Here is a 20,105-nt window from a genome sequence, read left to right on the forward strand (position 1 = left end):
GAGATGTAAAATAATGCACAAATGCTATTTACAAAAGCTTTGAAACATATCCCTTAGTTATTTGGGGACAACTTGTTCCCTCTCACTTTTATAATAGCATTTACTAAGACACTAGAAACAAATACTAAAATTCTTTGCAAACTAGAAAATACTAGCTAGTTTTTATGAAATGAGATTTTTATAGAAATGCACAAGAACTGGGAGTTTTGTTGTCAACCCTTCAACTTAAGATAGCTATAGGAATAGTGTTTGTATCCAAAACTGGTTTGTGGCTTGAATGGACTTCGTGTGGCTTTTCTCTTGCATTTATTAACATGGAAATGTAACCAATTTACTGGCCTGTGGTAGACGACAACCTTAAAATTCTCAAGTTGCTGGTTGTTGCCTTTGGTTCTTTTAGTTTCCTTTGGTGGGTGGAAAGTGTGAGTTAACTGCCAAGACATTCTTGCCGATAGAAACCCTGGCAGGGTGACGAGGAAAGTAGTGCTAACAAGAACATCGTGGGAAGGAGAATCCTTGCCAATAAGAAAACTCCTCCCCAAATGCTTGGTTCAGAGGGTCTTAGGCGCCAACTGTGTTACCTTGAGTGTGGGTGCTGTGTCACGATTAGGTGTCGTGTGGTCTGGTTGGCCAAAATGGGTGTTTACGTTTTTTGTTTGTTTTGTTTTTGAGAAGAGATTATTTTACTATATGCTGCAATATAAAACGTATTAGAGTTTTATGCTGAATTAAACATAAAACGTATTAGAACTATATATATTAGAATATAAATATACACACTGGAAATAAATTATCTAAATGTAAGTGTGAAAGAAAATCTTCTACAAATATTGAGGAAGCAATACAACCTAAGTCACATCTTCTGGCTCTATAGGTTGAACATATTCTGGGAGAAAATATAACATCACTGAGTTGTTGACCTGGGCCTGGGTGGGTCTGTTCTCTCTACAAGATGGAAGTGTCAGTGGTTAGTTGGTTAGAAACCCAGCAAACCATCTGGAAAATGCTTGGAGTTGCTGTTAGTCTTGCCTCTGAAAGTTGAATGAGAGTCTGCAACGAAGAGTCATTCTCCTGCTGGAAGCAATAGCTTAGTGTGCTTCCCATGGACTGTAAATTGGTGGAGAGCTTTCGTTTAACCAACTCAGTTCTCTTAAGAGAATCATGGCCTTTACCTATCAAGCCACATTTTAAATCAAGATTCAAAATAAAATATTTGAGTGCCTTTTTTCTTTCATAAGTATAGAATTCAGTTCTCATATCAAAGTTATTATCTTTATTTTACCTCACACAGAATTCTAACCTTGTAATTATTGGAGACTTTAAAGATCTGGGAAATTATTTTGTTACTTGTTTATTAGCTAATATCATTAAGATGTATTTTAAAAAGTTCTTCAGGGGCGCCTGGGTGGCGCAGTCGGTTAAGCGTCCGACTTCAACCAGGTCACGATCTCGCGGTCCGTGAGTTCGAGCCCCGCGTCAGGCTCTGGGCTGATGGCTCGGAGCCTGGAGCCTGTTTCCGATTCTGTGTCTCCCTCTCTCTCTGCCCCTCCCCCGTTCATGCTCTGTCTCTCTCTGTCCCAAAAATAAATAAATGTTGAAAAAAAAATTAAAAAAAAAAAAGTTCTTCAACTCTTAAGTATTATAAAATACTGATTGAAACCTACCTTTTCTGGAATAAAATTTTTTATAGAAGAATGCTGTGTCAAATAAAGATGGAATCTTAACACCTGGTATAGTAAGTGATTATCCTGAGTCAATTTTAACTTCTTTTTTTTCTTAAAGTAATCTCTGTGCTCAACATGGGACTGGAACTCCCGACCCCAAGATCAAGAGTTGCATGCTTTACTGACTGAGCCACTCAGAGGCCTCTTTTGAGTCAGTTTTAAAAAAGGATAAAGTAGGGGCACTTGGCTGGCTCATTCAGAAGAGTGTATGCCTCTTGCCTCTTGATCTTGGGGTCATGGGTTTGAGCCCCATTTTGGGAATAGAGATTACTAAAAAAATATATAATAAACTTTAAAAAAAATAAAAAAGGATCAATTATGTTCTGTATCATCTCTAATTGATTGGGGAAACATGGAGTACACATTCCAAATTTTTATGAAAGGGCTTAAGGCAAATATTTGTGTCAAATACTACAAAGGTTTTATCTTTTTCCCTTAGAAAAACGCACAAGACAACAAAAAACATTGGAAAATCCCAATAAATACATTAATTCATTCCACACACATTGAGTGCCTGCAGTGTGTCAGGTAATAATGGTCCTGGGCAAAGTAGAAGATAAAATTCAATTAGTAAATAAATATATGGAGAGTTATCCAACTTCAGATGTATTAAAGGATGTACCTTAAAATATGGCTATAACTTATCAGATTGGCAATATCTTTTTCAAAAATATCAATTTCAAAATAATATGCAGTGTTTTTAATGTCCTGTCTACCTTGCTTGTGACAATGTACTGAGTCCTTTTAGAATGGAGTTTGTTGGGACCTCCAGCAATATTCAAACACGGGATAGATCCACTCATGGGATTCCCAATGCAAGGACATAGTCTTACTTGTGGAAAAAGGTCTTATTCATAAATATATGTGTTACAGTGTCTGTTAAATAGTAGAAATATTGGGGGAAAAACCCCAAATGTCCAAAATTAGAGAGTGATTGAGTAAGCTATACTAATGCTTTAAATTACACATTATGTAATTACATGTTGTTATGAAAATAATATTTCTGAAAACTGTGTTGGGAGGAATATTTCATACCTACAGTGCAAAGTCAAAAAGTAGGTGGAAAAAGTATGGGTTGTTTGTTTACAGTAGTATAAGTACTTTGTGTGACCTGTCACCAGAATTCATAGTGGTTGTGATAAGAGAGCGGTTTTTTGAGCAATTTTTTAGCGCCTTTTGCTAATTTTTTATGAGTGGCTTTTATTCTTTTTATGAAAAAATACGATTAGAATTTAAAAAATGTTTTTAAGTGTTTTTTTTTATTTTTTTATTAAAAAAAATTTTTTTTTTTCAATGTTTATTTATTTTTGCGACAGAGAGAGACAGAGCATGAACGGGGGAGGGGCAGAGAGAGAGGGAGACACAGAATCAGAAACAGGCTCCAGGCTCTGAGCCATCAGCCCAGAGCCTGACGCGGGGCTTAAGTGTTTATTTTTGTGTGAGAGAGAGACAGAGACAGAGTGTGAGTGGGGGAGGGGCAGAGGGGGAGACAGAATCAGAAGCAGGCTCCAGGCTCTAAGCTGTCAGCACCGAGCCCGACACAGGGCTCGAACCCATGAGTAGTGAGATCATGTCTCTAGCCGAAGTCAGAAGCTTAATGGACTGAGCCATCCAGGCGCCCCTACAATTAGAATTTTTAAATGTGCTTAAAAACTTGCTTTTAAAAATGTAAGCTTCATTGATTCACTAAATAGAAAGTTGGATAAACTTATTCCTCTTTGATCATGTCCACTAACATTATTCCCAATAGTGTTAAACTGTGGTGGTTATAAGCAAGGGCTGTGGAGTCAGACTGACAGGGCTCTACACTTTCTCTTCAAAAAAATTTTTTGAGGGTGTCTGGCTGGCTGTCAGTTCAAACCTCATGTTGGGTGTAGATACTACTTAAATAAATTAAAAACATTTTTTTTTCAGGGGGTGTCTGGGTGGCTCAGTCAGTTGAGCATCTGACTCTTGATTTCACCCAAGGTCTTGGGATTGAGTCCCATATTGGGCTGCATGGAGTCTGCTTAAGATTTTCTCTTTCTCTCTCTCCCTCGCCCTCTCCCTCTCTCCCTCTCTGCCTCTGCCCATCTCCGTCCCCCCCGCAAAAAAAATTTTTTGGGAGTGTAATTAACATACAATGTTATGTTTGTTTCAGGTGTACAACATACTGATTCAACAATTTTGTACATTACTCTGTTCATCATGATAAATGTAGTCACCCTCTGTCACCATACAACATTATTACAGTATTTTTGGCTGTTTTCCCAATGTTGTGCTTTTTACCTCTATGACTTATTTATTTTATAACTCAAAGTTTGTACCTCTTAATCCCCTTTACCATCAGTTTATTCTCTGTGTTTAAGAGTCTGTTTTTTTATTTATTTCTTTAAATTACACATATAAGTAAGATCATATGGTATTTATCTCTCTGTCTGACTTATTTCACTTAGCATAAATACCCTCCAGCTCCATCCATGTTGTTGCAGATGGCAAGATCTCATTCTCTTTATGGGTAATATTCCATTGTATGTATGTGTACATATATATATGTGTGTGTGTGTGTGTGTGTGTGTCTGTATGTGTGTATATGTATATATATACATATGATGTATATACAGTGTATATACTCCCATGTATATACTGCATCTTCTTTATCCATTCGTCCATCCATGGGCATTTGGGTTGTTTTCATATCTTGGCTATTATAAATAATGCTGCAATAAACATAGGGGTGCATATATTTTTTGAATTAGCATTTTCATTTTCCACCCACTAGTAGAATTAGTGGATCATATGGTATTTCTGTTGTTAAGTTTTATTTTTTAAAGTTTATTTTTGAGTGTGTATGCATGAGAGAGATCCCAAGCAAGCTCGTGCCACCAGAACAGAGCCTGATATGGGGCTCAAACTCACAAACCATGAGATCATGACCTGAGCTGAGATCAAGAAGCAGATGCTTAACTTTCTGAGCCATCCACACACCCCTTTAAGGAACCTCCATACTGTTTTCCACAGTGGTTGCACGAACCTGCATTTCTACCAACAGCATGAGAGATCCTTTTTCTCTACATCCTTGCCAATCAGTGCTGCTTATTTTTTGTCATTTTGAGTCTAGCCCTTCTTCCAGGTGTGAGGTGATATCTCATTGTGGTTTTGATCTGTAGTTTCTGGATAATTAGTTTCCTGATGAGCATCTTTTCACGTGTCTGTTGGCCATCTGTATGTCTTCTTTGGAAAAAATGTCTCTTCAGGTTCTCTGCTCATGTTTTAAGTTTTTGTTTTTTGTTTTTGTTTTTTTGTTTTTTTGGTTTTGTATAAGTTCAATATATAGTTTGGATATTAACCCCTTATTGGATATATTATTTGTGACTATCTTTTCCCATTCAGTGGGTTGTTTTTTCTTTTGTTGATAGTCTCCTTTGCTGTGCAAAAGCTTTTTATTTTGGTGTAGTCCCAATGGTTTATTTTTGCCTTTTTTCCCCTTGCCTGAGGAGACATCTAGAAAAATGTTGCTGAAAACTGTCAAAGAGATTACTGCCTTTTCTTTTATGGTTTCGGATCTCACATTTATTTTGTGAGTTTATTTTTATGTCTGGTGTAAGAAAGTGATCCAGTTTCATTCTTTGCCATGTAGCTGTCTAGTTATCCCAACACCATGCTGTTATACTTCCTTATTGTGTCCTTTGAGCAAATGTCTAAGGCTCAGTCTCATTATCTGGAAAATTGTCATTATAATTGTAGCTATTTCAGGAGTTGAGAGGATTCAACTTGTTAATACGTGTAAAATTTTATAAATCTCAGCAAAGTTTTTGCCCAAGTATACTTGCTAAATTAAATATTTTAAAAAAATTCATCTTGAGAGCAGTATTTTATAATCATGTTATCAAGGGTGTCCAACACATCGCTAAATGCTTTATATTTTCTTAATCCTCAGAGAAACTCAATGAGAGAGGTAAAGTTTTTTTTTTTGAAAGTTTTAGTAATTTGCTAAAGATTACTCAGATAATAAGGGGGAGTAATGCTATGAAATAGAGAAGTTAATATTCTAAGTCATAAATTGAGGAGTTTTAAAAATGGTTACTTCAAAGATTTTGACTGCTTATATGACAAGAAAAAAAGAAAAGATTATCAAAACAAGAATCTAGTGTGTTTTCAGCCTTTTGGCTAAGAGGAAGTCTGAAAACCATCAACCAACAATAGCAATTAATTTCTCTCATAATTCATTCTCTTGTAGTTTATTTTTTTTGAGGGAATAAATAAAACTTAAGGAAAAACTAGATAAATTGCATAAAATGACATGTGCTTTGGGTAAGAAAACACCTGCACGGATCAGAGAATTTCAGCCTTTATCAACAGGACCAGATTCATTAGAGTACATTGAAATGGCTACTGAAATCGTTATGAAAATTAGCAGTGTGATGAATTAAATTTATGAGATGAGGTTATGAGCTCTAATCCAGTGAAAGACCCAGGGTGCATGGCCAAAGCTTTTTCCATTTTGCTTCTGTGGTCACTGATCTTTAATGCTTTTATTAGTAAACTAGATTTTACATGAATACTTTGCTCATTATATTTTCATATAAAGTAAATTAAAAGAATAATTGCAGATTGTACTTTAGAATTTAGATTGTGATTTCAAAGTTAGAAATAAAATGAAGTTAGATAAGGAAAGAGAAGATTTTATGTTCTGTCCATACAAATTAAATTTGCAAATAAAAGGCAAAGAAGATATGCAAACCAGGGAAAAGAGGTATTGGGCTCAGTGTGTAACCCTGACCATAAATCCGCAGGACTCACTGAATTAAAAAATAGAAATAATAAACTTATTACAAGGGCAAATATAACTGTGGTATAGCAATAAGTAGTCACAGGATTCTTTTTCTTTTTTGCTCAGTTCTTGTTATATAATTTCCAACTTTACCCTGGCAGTGATGCCTAACAAAAGAAAATTTTATTTATTTTTATTTATTTACTTTTTAAGTAAGCTTTATGCCAACATAGGGCTTCAGCTCACAACTGTGAGATCAAGAGTCACATGCTCTACTGAATGGGCCAGACAGGTGCCCATAAAAGAAAATTTTAGGTAATCCAGTTGGAAAGAAAGTTAAATAGTTATGGATAAGATTAGAGAGAGCTAAGGGAAGTTAGAAAAACTCTGTACTTCTTGGGGCGCCTGGGTGGCTCAGTTGGTTGAGCGACCCACTTCGCCTCGGGTCATGATCTCATGGTTTGTGAGTTTGAGCCCCGCACCTGGCTGTGTGCTGACAGCTAGGAGCTTGGAGCTTGGAGCCTGGAGCCTGCTTCCGATTCTGTCTCCCTCTCTCTCTGCCCCTCCCCCCTCATGCTCTGTCTCTCTCTGTCTCAGAAGTAAGTAAACATAAAAAAAAAATTAAAAGAAAAAAAAGAAAAACTGTACTTCTTTATTTTTACTAAGAGGTTTTTTTGTTTGTTTTTAAGAGGTATTTTTGTTTGTTTGTTTTAAATGTTTATCTGTTTTTGAGAGAGAGAGAGAGAGAGAGAGAGAGAGAGAGTGCGTGTGTGCACCTGAGCCTGGGAGTGGCAGAGAGAGAGGGAGACAATCCCAAGTAGGTTCTGTGCTGACAGCATGGGGTGCTCAACTGACTGAACCTCCCAGGTGACCCTTTAAGAGGTATTTTGAATTGGGATTTTACCCAATTCATTCTCATGATACCAGAATTGTTTAAAAGAGTTGTTATACAGTTATGACTATTATATTCCAAGGTTATGGTTTTCCTTCTCTGGATATCTGTAGAATGGACTTATGGAATGTTTGAAATGGCAAAAATAAGTCGCTACAGGAAGAACGGTTTAGTTTTTGTTTTTGTTCTTTTTTTGTTGTTTTTTTTTAAATATGAAATTTATTGTCAAATTGGTTTCCATACAACACCCAGTGCTCATCCCAACAGGTGCCTTCCTCAATCCCCATCACCCACCCTCCCCTCACTCCCCCCCCCCCCCCCATCAACCCTCAGTTTGTTCTCAGTTTTTAAGAGTCTCTTATGGTTTGGCTCCCTCCCTCTCTAACTTTTTTTTTCCCTTCCCCTCTTTCTCTGTATGACTTATTTCACTTAGCATAACACTCTCCAGTTTCATCCACGTGGCTACAAAAGGCCATATTTCATTCTTTCTCATTGCCACATAGTATTCCATTGTGTATATAAACCACAATTTCTTTATCCATTCATCAGTTGATGGACATTTATTTAGGCTCTTCCCATAATGTGGCTGTTGTTGAGAGTTCTGCTGTAAACATTGGGGTACAAGTGCCCCTATGCATCAGCACTCCTGTATCCCTTGGGTAAATTCTAGCAGTGCTCTTGCTGGGTCATAGGGTAGATCTATTTTTGATTTTTTGAGGAACCTCCACACTGTTTTCCAGAGCGGCTGCATAGTTTAGTTTTGAACAGATAAGGTATAAAACTGAAAATGCTAAAAGTCTCTGGTGTCTCTCTCTCTCTTTTTAAAAAAAATTTTTTTTTAATGTTCATTTATTTTTGAGAGAAAGAGAGAGAAACAAACACATGTAGGGGAGGGGCAGAGAGAGAGAGGGAGACACAGAATTTGAAACAGGCTCCAGGCTCCCAGCTGCCAGCACAGAACCCTATGCGTGGCTTGAAGTCGGAACAGTGAGATCTTGACCTAGACTGAAGTCGGACGCTTAACTGACTGAGCCCCTAGGTGCCCCTCAGTGGTCTCTTAAATACCACATTTTTAAGCCTGTTCTTATTGAGTAAAATATAGCAGAAACAATTCAGTGTCTTAGTGCACATTCATGTTGCCATCCAGTACACACGTGTATGAAAAACCTTCAAATTTCATGGAGCAGTACTTAGACCTACCATAAGCAGGTGGAATGTTACTTCTATTCTATCCTATTCTGTAGTATTCTAATCTGGTCTACAACATTTTCTTCCATTTCATTCTACTCCACCCCACCATATTCCATTCTATTCTAGGTTTTAAAAAGTGCTTTTAAATTATCTTCTATGTTGATTTAGTAACCTAGTAGTGGGTTGATACTAGCAGTTTGGAAAAAAAAAACAACAAGAAAAACTAGACTTTGGGTTCAGGATTCTCTTTCTACTATGTTAATTTTGAAATGAAGTAGAGGTTATAAAATCAGCTGGATTATTAGTTTGGACATCTTTTTTTTAAGGTTATTTATTTTTGTTTAGTAATCTCTATACTCAGTGTGTGGCTTGAACTCACGACCCCGAGATCAAGAGTCGCATGCTCTTCCAACTGAGCCAGCCAGGAGCTGCTGGACGCCATTCTTGATCGAATTTTACCATGAGAGTCCTAATTGTTATAGGTGTTAAGTTAGTACCTTTATCACAGATCACAGAAAACTATAACTAGAAGAGACTCTAGGTAGAGATTATCTAGTTGTCCTTCCTATGCCCCTGGGTGTTTTTAAAAAAAAAAATATATATATATATATATACAATTATGGAAAATTTCAAGTATATTCAAAAGTAGAATAGTAGACTGAGCCTCATCTATTTATATCACCTCTTTGTCACTAGATTATTTTGAAGTATATTCCAGATACATTTTATCTGCAAATACTTCAGTATGTGTCTTCAAAAGATAAGGATACTTAACAAAAAGCGTATCCAAAATATGCTTCTCATGACAAAAAAGAGTAATTTCTAATATCATCAAATATTATGTCAGTATTCACACTTCTCTGTCGTAATTAAAAAAATTGTTTTGAATTAGGAAGTAAAGTCCACACATTGTATTTGATTGACACATCTCTTCAGTTTCTTTTCATCTGTAGTTCTTTCTTTCGCGTGTGTGTGTGTGTGTGTATTTGGTTTTTTTAAATTTTTTTTTAACGTTTATTTATTTTTGAGACAGAGAGAGACAGAGCATGAACGGGGGAGGGGCAGAGAGAGAGGGAGACACAGAATCAGAAGCAGGCTCCAGGCTCTGAGCCATCAGCCCACAGCCTGACGCGGGGCTCGAACTCACGGACTGTGAGATCGTGACCTGAGCTGAAGTCGGAGGCTTAACCGACTGAGCCACCCAGGCGCCCCATATTTGAAGAAATGAAGTTGTATAGAAGTACCTACATTATGGTCACTAATGTGTTCCTCTGCCCTTTACATTCTAGTCAGACGCTTAACTGAGTCACCCAGACACCCCAGATTAAGGAATCTTGATAAGTTTTGGAATATTGGCAAGATTGCTGCAAAAATGCTCTGAATTTCCTATTGTGTTGAAGTGATGATTTTATTTGATGCTTAAATTACGCCATCATTGGCCAGCGTTGGGACTTTCAAACTGGTTCTAGAGACCTTCTGACATGGTGCCAGGAGTCTTTGAAGAGCCAGGATCCTCTGGTATATTTTATTCCTCAGACCTAGAATAAGCTATTTCTCTAAGGATTGGCCAGCTTTTTGAGTTCGCAGATAGAGAAATGAAGTGACTTGATAGGAAGATGCTTGTTGGAAGATTAGTCTTGGGGTTAATGCTCTTTTCACTATCTAGTGCTGCCTCTGCAGGACTGAAATAGACCTGGCTAGTTGCCTTGCCAACTTCTGTTCCCCCTCCTTTTTTCCTTTTGTAGATTTCTTTTTCCACATAGGCATAGGTTGGGAACTGGCAGAAACTTACTATCTCGGCTTCCGGAGCTGTTTGGGGTTGTGTCCTGATTTGGACAATGGGATGTAAAAAGAAGGATGCTGAGAACTTATCTAGAATTAGTTTGTGATTTTACTTTAAAAAATGGATGTTTTACTTTAGAACTATTTTGCACTATTATATTTAATTTTTAAAAAACTGCTTAAGATTATTTTTCATTTTATATAATCATAGGGGATACAAGTGGTCTGGATGATGAAAAACAATGGATACTTTATACTTTATGTCAGTTTACTTTTGGAGTTTTCTAAATGATCTTAGCAGATACACATTTATCTCCCTAATTCTTTTGAGCTCTGGGTAACACCTAATAGTTATAGCTAATTATAGTGCTTAGTTTGTACCAGAATGTAGTCTAAGAGCTTTCATGTATTAACTCACTCAAAAATGGCCCTGTGAGGTAGCTATTATTATTATTCTCCACTTAGGAGGAAACTGAAGTAAAGAGAGTTCATGTGACTAATCTAAGATCACACAGCCAGTAAGTAGGGGAGCCAGGACTCTAACCCACAAACTCTGATCTAGACTATACTAAAATTGGTTTCCATTTCTAATGTACCATTTTACTAAGAGCAGATGGAGGTGGGCTAGAAATGTATTTGGGCATGGATTTAAAATATATGTGGTACTTTATTAGCATATTCTGTGGCTTCTGTTTAAAATTAGTAGATTTAGTTTGTTACTACAGTCAAATGTAGGACTGTTTCTTAGATGTCTAAAATTACAAGCAGCTCAACAGCATATTGATGTCATTTTCCATATTTAAAGAATTGCATGTGGAATAAAACCCAGTGGCATCACATGAGGCAATTCTGATAATGCTCATAATGCAGATGAGAATGCTGGAAACTTTTTCTTAGCAATAGGATTTATAAAGTTCTGACACGCTCATGTATGTAAAAGAAAGTAATAATTTATATTTCAAATATGTATTCTCTGTGAAGATGTATCATTTTAACCATATAAATCATCGGTAGTAGGGAAGTGGATGCACAAAGACACCAGATAATTTTGTCCTAACTCAGTGATTTAGTCAGACTTATTACCCAGGTCCCCTTGCTTTTAATTTACCCCCACCTTCTGGATGTCACAAGTGTGCATTAGTCCTAGAAAGAAAGCACATGTTTCCACAAACCCTGAGTTTTTAAATTTTTAACATACTCTACTCATTTTCTAGAAGTTAGCATTAAGACACTATTTGTGACATTTATTTAAAAATTGTCCTTAATATTTTATTTTTTATTTTAAAAAAATCTTTTGAAAGTTTATCCACTTATTTTTAAGTAATCTCCACACCCAATATGAGGCTTGAACTCCTGACCCCAAGGTCTAGAGTCACATGCTCCTCCGACTGTGGCAGCCTGGTGCCCCTGCCCTTGATATTTTAAAGAACAGTAGGGGCAGGCTCACTCTTTAGAGCACGTGACTCTTGATCTTGGGATTGTAAATTCGAGCTCCATGTTGGGTGTAGAGACTACTTAAAAAAGTAAAATGTTGGAAAAAAAATAGACCACTAGGATAAGGAAAATTACTTCTGCTCTTTGGTTTTGCAGAACTTTGACAGAGAAGCAGTTTGATCTAATAGAAAATACACTAGGTGGAGAGAGTTAAAAGGTCTAAATGCCACATTTGACTCCGTGACATTGAGTAGTTTTTAAGTTTTTTTGCACTTCCGTTTCCTTGTATTTAATAAGGAGTTGAGTTCGATCAGGATCGCATAGACACACAGACTCTGCATTATTGGTTGAGCTCAGACTTTCCCCACAGACCTTTTTAAGGCATTATGTGCAGGTGATCACCAGGGTCAGTAAGAGTTGATCCCAAAGATGGAGCCAGCTTCATAGGATTGAATGTAAATAAGGTGTTTTCTTCCTCCCACCCCTTTCGGGAATGATACCTCAGAGTATACAATTATATTTGAATTTTTACAAAGTCTCTATAAGGCACTCCATTTTGAATAGTAAGCTAATGTTCGGGAAGACACAGCCTGAAAACTCAATCAATGTTAGTTTTGCATGCATAGGGGACCTCCTGCTCAAATCTGAAAAAGGAAACCATGGCATTTCATACTGATTTGGTAATTCTTTCTGGGGGCATAGCTTCATAATTATTATTCATAATCATATTTTGGGTGTTATAAACGAGTCTTTTGAAGATGACTTTAACAAGTAGCTAAGTGCTTCTCAATTATCTATGGTCAAGGGCCAGTTTTTTTTTTTGTTTTTGATTTCCTATTTGTTGCCATCTGATACTTGTGTAAAATACGGTAAAAGATGAACTATTAGAAAAATGAAAAAAAACCCACACATAATAGAAGCCAAAGTTCAGTAGACAGAATTTCTTTGCCTACTTGCTATGCAGGTTTCTAAAGCAATCTAAATTTTTGCAAGTTTGTAGCATGACCTTGACCACAAACCAAACTTTGAGTGGCATTGCTATGAGTGGTTATGTTGTGGGAGTCACAAATGTACATTTACAAATGTATGAAAAAAGTGATCTTTTCTAGTATCATGAAACTTGTGGCACGGGGGAGAGAATGGTTGCTAGTTGTGCTTTAGACAATGGGCCAAATCTAGCTAACTATCTGCTTTGTAAATTAAGTTTTATCGGAACACAACTATACCTCTTCATCTACGTTTGTCTGCAGTAGACTTGGGTAGTTTTGACAAAGACCATATGATCTGCAGTGCCTAAAATACTTATTCTGAGGTCCTTTACAGAATAGTTGCTAGCTCCTACTTTAAATTTGAAAATGACTATTATGAATGATTGCTATTTATGTAGTGCTTGTTTCCTTTTTCTTTTTTTTTTTTTGACTAAATTATCTTTGTTTAAATCCATTAGACATATTATTGTTTGACTTTCTCCCTCTAGTCACTGATGTACCTCACATAAATTTGGAGAGAAGTAAAGAAAATGAACGGATCAGTAAAGATCAGATAAAGAAGAAGAAAAAAAAGCAAAAAGATTATCAACCCAACTATTTCCTATCCATTCCGATCACCAACAAAGAGGTGCTTTTTTTTTTTTAATTGAAGTGTAGTTGACACACAATGTTACATTAGTTTCAGTTGTACAACATGGTGCTTTGACAGTCTACGTTGTGCTGTGCTCACGACCTGCGTAGTTACCATCTGTCACCATACAGCGTTATTACTGAACCATTGACCAAATTCCCTGTGCTGTGCCTTTCAATTCCTGACTCCTCCGTTCTGTACCTGGAAGCCTGTGTCCCCCACTCTACTTTACCTCTTTAGCCCTTCCCTGCACTGTCTTCCCCTCAGGCAGCCATCAGGTCTTTGTATTTATGGCTCTGTTTCTGCTTTTTGTTTGTTTGTTTATGGATCCGTTTTAGAGGTGCTATTTAAAAAACAACTACTTTTACTATAAAGTTTTATTTTAAATTAGATTTAAGCTACACTAAATGCTTGTAAGCCCATTTGCTCTCAGCTCTTAAGTGTTTTTGGTGATATTTTAGGTGGGCTCCATAGGAAACAATCCTATTTATTTATTTTTATTTTTTTTTTACTATCATCTTACATGTTTTTGAAATTTAAATCCAAGTTAGTTAACATATAATGTAATAATGATTTCAGGAATAGAATTTAGCGATTCATCACTTCCATATAACACCCAGTGCTCATCCCAACAAGTGTCCTCCTTAATGCCACTCACCCCACCCCATACCCTGCCAGCAACCCTCAGTTTGTTCTCTGTATTTAAGAGTCTCTTGTGGTTTGCCTTCCTCTCTTTTTATCTTATTTTTCCTTCCCTTCTCCTATGTTCATCTGTTTTATTTCTTACATTCCACAGATGAGTGAGATCATATGATATTTGTCTTTCTCTGACTGACTTATTTCACTTGGCATAATACACTCTAGATCTATCTACGTTGTCGCAAATAGCAAGATTTCATTCTTTTTGATGGCTGAGTAATATTCCATTGTATATATATGTACCACATCTTCTTTATCCATTTGTCAGGAGATGGACATTTGGGCTCTTTCCATACTTTGGGTATCGTTGATAGTCTACTATAAACATTGGGGTGCATGTGCCCCTTCGAAGCAGTACATCTGTATCCTTTGCATAATTACCTAGTAGTGCAATTGCTGGGTTGTAGGGTAGTTCCTTGGAGATAATCCTATTTAAAAATTTTAAAAAATATTTATTGATTTTTTTTTAAGAGAGAGAGAGAGAGAGAAAGAGAGAGTACACACATGAGTGAGTGGGGGAGAGGCAGAGAGAGAGGGAGACATGGAATCTGAAGCAAGCTCCAGGGTCTGAGCTGTCAGCACAGAGCCCAACATAGGGCTGGTACTCATGAACAATGAGATCCTGACGAGCTGAAGTCAGGCACTTAACTGACTGAGCCACCCAAGTGCCCCATAAATAATCCTATTTAAACAATAAAATGTACTTAAACAGTAATTTAGAAAAAATATTAAACAGTCATATTTAAGTAATAATTTTGAGCGTGTTGCCAGATGGCATGTCAAGGCTCTCTCTGTTCACCGCAACAGAGGAACCTTTCAGAAGCAGAAAGCAGTGGCCAGGTAGAAAAAGAGGGATTTGAAATCTCTGCTGGGAAAGTAGTGGGATTTCTTGCTGCTCAGTCCTGTGTATGGTAATGGTTATTGTGACATAGTTTCTTTAAAAATTACTCCCTGTACAAGTTTAATATTGCATGATAAACTTGGGTAAAAATCTATTAAAAATCTGGAAAATTAATGTGGTATGAATAATAGGAAATGGGACCAGCCAGTTGGCACAAACTAAGAAACCCTCGTATGTGGCTGAGAGCTACAGTATCTAATTCAAACTGGTGAAGCAGTGAGGGAGGAAAGAACACTTTACTTGGAAGACCCACCGTTTTCATATCTTGGCCCGATTTGAGAAGCAGACCTGAATTTCTGTATGATCTCTTTTACCAGTGTAAAACAACAGAAATTCCAAGTGCATCTGAAGATCCAGTTGGCTGTGTTGAGCGAGTCATGAATCGGGCAGCATCCCATCTAGCAGACAGAAAAGTGCTCCCCAAGACTGCGGAAAAAGAAAGGACTTTAAAGGGAGAGAGGGAGGGGAAAGAAGGAAACAATTAGCAAAGAATCCATCGTGTTAGGCGGGGACACCCTCTGAAGGAGAATGGAAGGGGTCTGTCAGAAGTTTCCTAGTGCTGACCAGGACATTGTGTGTTGACTGGTTACATCCCTGGGGGGCTGAAACTGCACTTAAGTTAGGTGTTAAGTCTTGGTTTGCTGACGTAAGGCTCTTAACATGTGTTAAGAGCCCATTTTGGGCCTGTGGTTTTCTTTAAAAAAAAAAAACAACAACGTTTTTTCAGTGTTTATTTATTTTTGAGAGACGGAGAGAGAGAGCATGAGCAGGGGAGGGGCAGAGAGAGAGGGAGACACAGAATTCAAAGCAGTCTCCGAGCTGTCAGCACAGAGCCTGACGCGGCGCTCGAACCTGTGAACTGCGAGATCATGACCTGAGCCAAAGTCGGACGCTTAACCGACTGAGCCATCCAGGAGCCCCTTCACACCTTCATTCTTGGCGCCCCAGGGAGTCTGAACAGCAGCTCTGTGTCCCTTTCATGCCTGTCCTTCCTCTCCTAGCCTTGTTCTGACTGTGAAGATCAATGGGGTGACTGGTGGGGAAGGGCAAGGAGAGGGGTTGGAGAGGAAAGGGGCTGGAGAAGTTCTTTCTTTCTGAGGCTTAGTTCAGAATTTGGGCCACTAAAGTGACCACAGGAAGGGGATGGGAGAGAACGGTCTGCAGCTCTTAGTTTTCAGCATAAGCTGCCGTAGCCATCGTATCTGCTTCTTACCTTCTGGGAGGTGGTGTGGGACCGGGAAGAGTGGGACTTTGGAGTCCTACAGGTCTTGTTTGAATACCATCTGGGCTACAAACTCCTCTGTGGATGTCGGTCAAGTTACTTAATTTCCGTAGCTTCCATTTCTTTAGGTGTAAAATGGAGGTCATAATGATTATTTTCTAAACCCAAATCTGGACATGTCACCCGCTTATATACTTCACTCTTTTCCTGTTGGTATTAGGTAAAGACAAAGACTCTACCATGTCCTGTGAGGTTCTACATGGTTCAACCTTCTCCACTTTGGCACTTGTTCCTTCTGCTTGAGTCCCTCTGGCCTTGAATTTGCCAGGGGCCCTCTCCCCCCAGAGAAAACCTTTTCTGTCTAGGAGTTTTCTTTCATCCCCTCTTGGTTTTGTTAATGTCAAAATCTCAGCTCAAACCTCTTCACCTGTGACCACCTGCCTTGGTCACCCCCTAGTTTGCCACCTCCAAGGTCTCATAGCTTTCCTTTTGTGATCTGTCATTCTTGCAGTTGGAACTTGTTTGTCTTCCTCACAAAGTCTTCGGCTCATTCCCAGTACCTAGAGCAGAGCTTGGCAGGAGCAGAAATACACACACACAAAATACTGTCATTTCAGGGCTGAAGACGTATTCGTGGCATACCAAGTTGCAACCAGAACATTTACAATAATTCACAAATAAGAAATACAGTGTTACAATGTTGGTTTCATAATACAGGTTCAACAGCCATCCTTTGAGGGTCGCGTGACTCATAGTAGTGGGGAATGGGGGTGTCAAGTGACCTGGAAACTAAATAATTTAATGTTTCCCTCTCAAGAGACTTATTTGTACTTAGTAGGAGGTGTACATACAAATACAGAGAGGAGAGGTAGGGTGGGAGGAGATTAGGAGGTGCATTTTACATCTTTTCTACGAACATCCTTTTTGTTTGTTTGTTTTAAAGTATCAAATGTTAATTTTCTTTTTTAAACTACTTATGAGCTTTTGTGGGAAGGCCTGGGAAAAGAAGCAGCATTTATAACATTGTTTCAATGGGAGACTGTATTCCAAGTTCCAATTAAGTGACCTGCAAACAAGCCTTTGGAAGCTAGCACACTCACAATGAGTTGCTCTACTTTTGGCCTCTACTTGTTGGCATCTAGTTTTAAAGAAGAAAGTGTTCAGACTGACATGGGTCTTTGATTTTTAAACACATTCTTAGATGTTTGAAGTTCTTCATTAATGGAACATCATAATTTCATACTTCAAAACATTTTCTTATTACGTTTCTTTATTTTTTTGAGAGGCAGAGAGAGACAGAGGGTGAGTGGGGGGGGGGGGGCAGAGAGAGAGGGAGACACAGAATCCAAAGCAGGCTCCAGACTCTGAGCTGTCAGCACAGAGCCCAGTGCAGGGCTCAAACTCACGAACTGTGACGACATGACCTGAGCTGAAGTCGGACGCTCAACCGACTGAGCCACCCAGGCGCCCCCATAATTTCATAGTTTTAAGAAATAGAATTGGAAAATGCACTAGAATGATTGTATAAAATATCCAAGTTGCAAGTATGTGAAAGGATGTGTTTCTCTATTACCTGCAATTATACATTAGTTTAAAAATAAAAATAGAGAATAAAAGAATCTAATGGAGTTATAATAAATCCTATATGTTTCTTAAATGCTTAGAATTGTTTAATTAGTTCTAGTTGGATTACTCATGTTGATTTTATGGGCTTTCTTTATGACTAGTAATAAATATAAGGTAAATCAACATTGAAGTACAAGGGAACAATTAGAAATTGATTGAATTCAGGAGTATATTAATTTTTTAGAAGATACTTTTTTTTAATTTTTAAAAAATATTTTATTTTTGAGAGACAGAGAGAGAGAGAGAGACAGAGTATGAGCTGGGTAGGGTTAGAGAGAGAGGGAGACACAGAATCTGAAGCAGGTTGCAGGCTCTGAGCTGTCAGCCTGGAGCCCGACATAGGGCTCAAACTCATGAACTGTGAGAAACTGAGTTAAAGTTGGATGCTTAATCGACTGAGCCACCCAGGCACCCCAGATAATTTTTTTATACTATTGGAAAGATATGATTTTTCCCTGGGTGTTTTAAAAGGCATTTGTAACCTTTAATTCCATATTTCATCATTTAGTAATGTGAAAATTGCTGGTCTTATAAAAATAATAAAAGTAGATTTGTGCATTCAGTCATTCAATTCTTGTCTGGGAAATGTAATTGTAAAAGTATTTGCTATCATGGTGTGTATGTTGAGCATTTGGTAGACATAGGAAATTCTCCTATTTCGGAAGGACTTTTTACTTTTACTCCAGTTTTGCTATGTTATCAATTTTTCAAGTTCTTTTCATGGTTGTAGACAAGCGAGAAAAAGTATTCAGCACTGAAGAAAAATTATGTAGCAAATTGAAGTGATAATTCTGGTAAATATTAACGAGGCAGCAAATTTAGGAACAATGTAAGTTAACAGCTTAGAAAAATTCTGAAAATAATGTCAAAAGTTGAGGTCAAAGACATTCTTGTACTCTGTGCTAGAATGTAACTTCTCTCCCTTGTGCAGAGGTACATAATGTTAAGGCTTTTTATCTGCACTCATGTATATATGCTTTGAGTCAATTAGAAAACTTAAAAGATATAAACATGTATTTTCTTATTGCATTATTTTTAGGCATGTAGAATATCGCTTAGTGCTGAGGTTTAACAGATGGATGTTTGTTTTTATTTTCTAGACACAAAGATAATACTCAGTGAAATATTTAAGATTTTAATAATGCTCTTATTTTTGAAAGTTTCTTTGAATAAAATATTTAAATGTGACTCTATAGTATTAGGTTTTTAAAATGTGCCTGTGCAGTACTGTCAATAGCTGGGATTATGGTGACAGATAAGCTTTAATGATTTTATTGAATTTTAAACAGCAGCTCTAAAAATTAGTTTCCTTTGGCCTGTAATGACACTGGTAGTTCTTAAAATGCAATACAGAGAAGAGTCAAGTATTTTTCCCTTTTCTTTTATAAGAATGTAATTAGGAATAAAAAAGCATTTAAAAAAGCTCTTAAGATGATATCAAGGAATATATAAATTAATCTGGAGCATCAAAGCATAGCTAGAAATACATCTCTTGGTTAGATTATCTGTAGAATTTTCCTAGATTGAGGTTAATCCTGCATCATAAGTACTGTGTGACATCAGAGAATTAGTCTTCCAAGTATTTTACAGTTTTTAATTTGCAGTTTACATGCTTCCAGATAATTAAAAAAATAGGAGTGGTCTAAAACTATTTTACTATGCAGAGCATTGCACTAAAATGCTGGATACACAAATGAGTGGAATTCTTTGAACATTTCCCTGACTTTATACATAATTAGTGTTTGAGCCCAGAATCAAGAGTATATTTTTGTGAAAATGCAGGTACTCTACCCACTAAGTGCAAGTGGCAAGTCCCCAGTTATGACAAAAATGCCTCCAAACATTGCCAAAAGGTACTTGGGAAGCAGAACTACATAGGGTAGAGAACCACTGAATTTAATTTTGGCAGTGTTGTATGCTTTATATTAGGCAAATGGTGTAGAGCTTATGAAATATTTTCATGTAGCTTGCCTACTGTGATCTGTAACACAATGCTGTAAGTTTGGCAGTGCAGATTTTATCATTACTATTTTACAGCTGAAGAAGCCAAGATTTAGTGAGAAGAGGCGACAGGTGTGGGGTCACAACTGTGGTAGACCTGGAATTAAAATCCGGAATTTTGGGGAGCCTGGGTGGCCCAGTTGGTTAAGCATTCAACTCTTGTTTTCCACTCAGGTCATGATCTCACAGTTTCTTGAGTTCGAGCTCTGTATCGTGCTCTGTGCTGACAGTGTGGAGCCTGTTTTGGATTCTCTGTCTCT

The 20,105-nt window shown here is 37.4% G+C and overlaps 1 protein-coding gene across 6 annotated transcripts in view; it reads left to right on the forward strand.

Moving 5' to 3' along the window:
• AKAP7 (A-kinase anchoring protein 7) overlaps nucleotides 1-20,105 on the forward strand; it is a 150,033-nt gene that overhangs the window by 9,639 nt on the left and 120,289 nt on the right. For 5 of the 6 annotated variants that reach the window (XM_047860246.1, XM_047860245.1, XM_047860247.1 and 2 more), the window contains exon 3: nucleotides 13,254-13,393. The exons of the other annotated variant lie outside the window; for it this stretch is intronic. In XM_047860246.1, the coding sequence (XP_047716202.1) occupies nucleotides 13,254-13,393 (140 nt within the window). The remainder of the gene's footprint in view (nucleotides 1-13,253; nucleotides 13,394-20,105) is intronic. 6 annotated transcript variants of the gene reach the window in all.

The sequence above is a fragment of the Prionailurus viverrinus genome, chromosome B2 (genome assembly GCF_022837055.1).
Source record: "Prionailurus viverrinus isolate Anna chromosome B2, UM_Priviv_1.0, whole genome shotgun sequence".
NCBI lineage: Eukaryota > Metazoa > Chordata > Mammalia > Carnivora > Felidae > Prionailurus > Prionailurus viverrinus.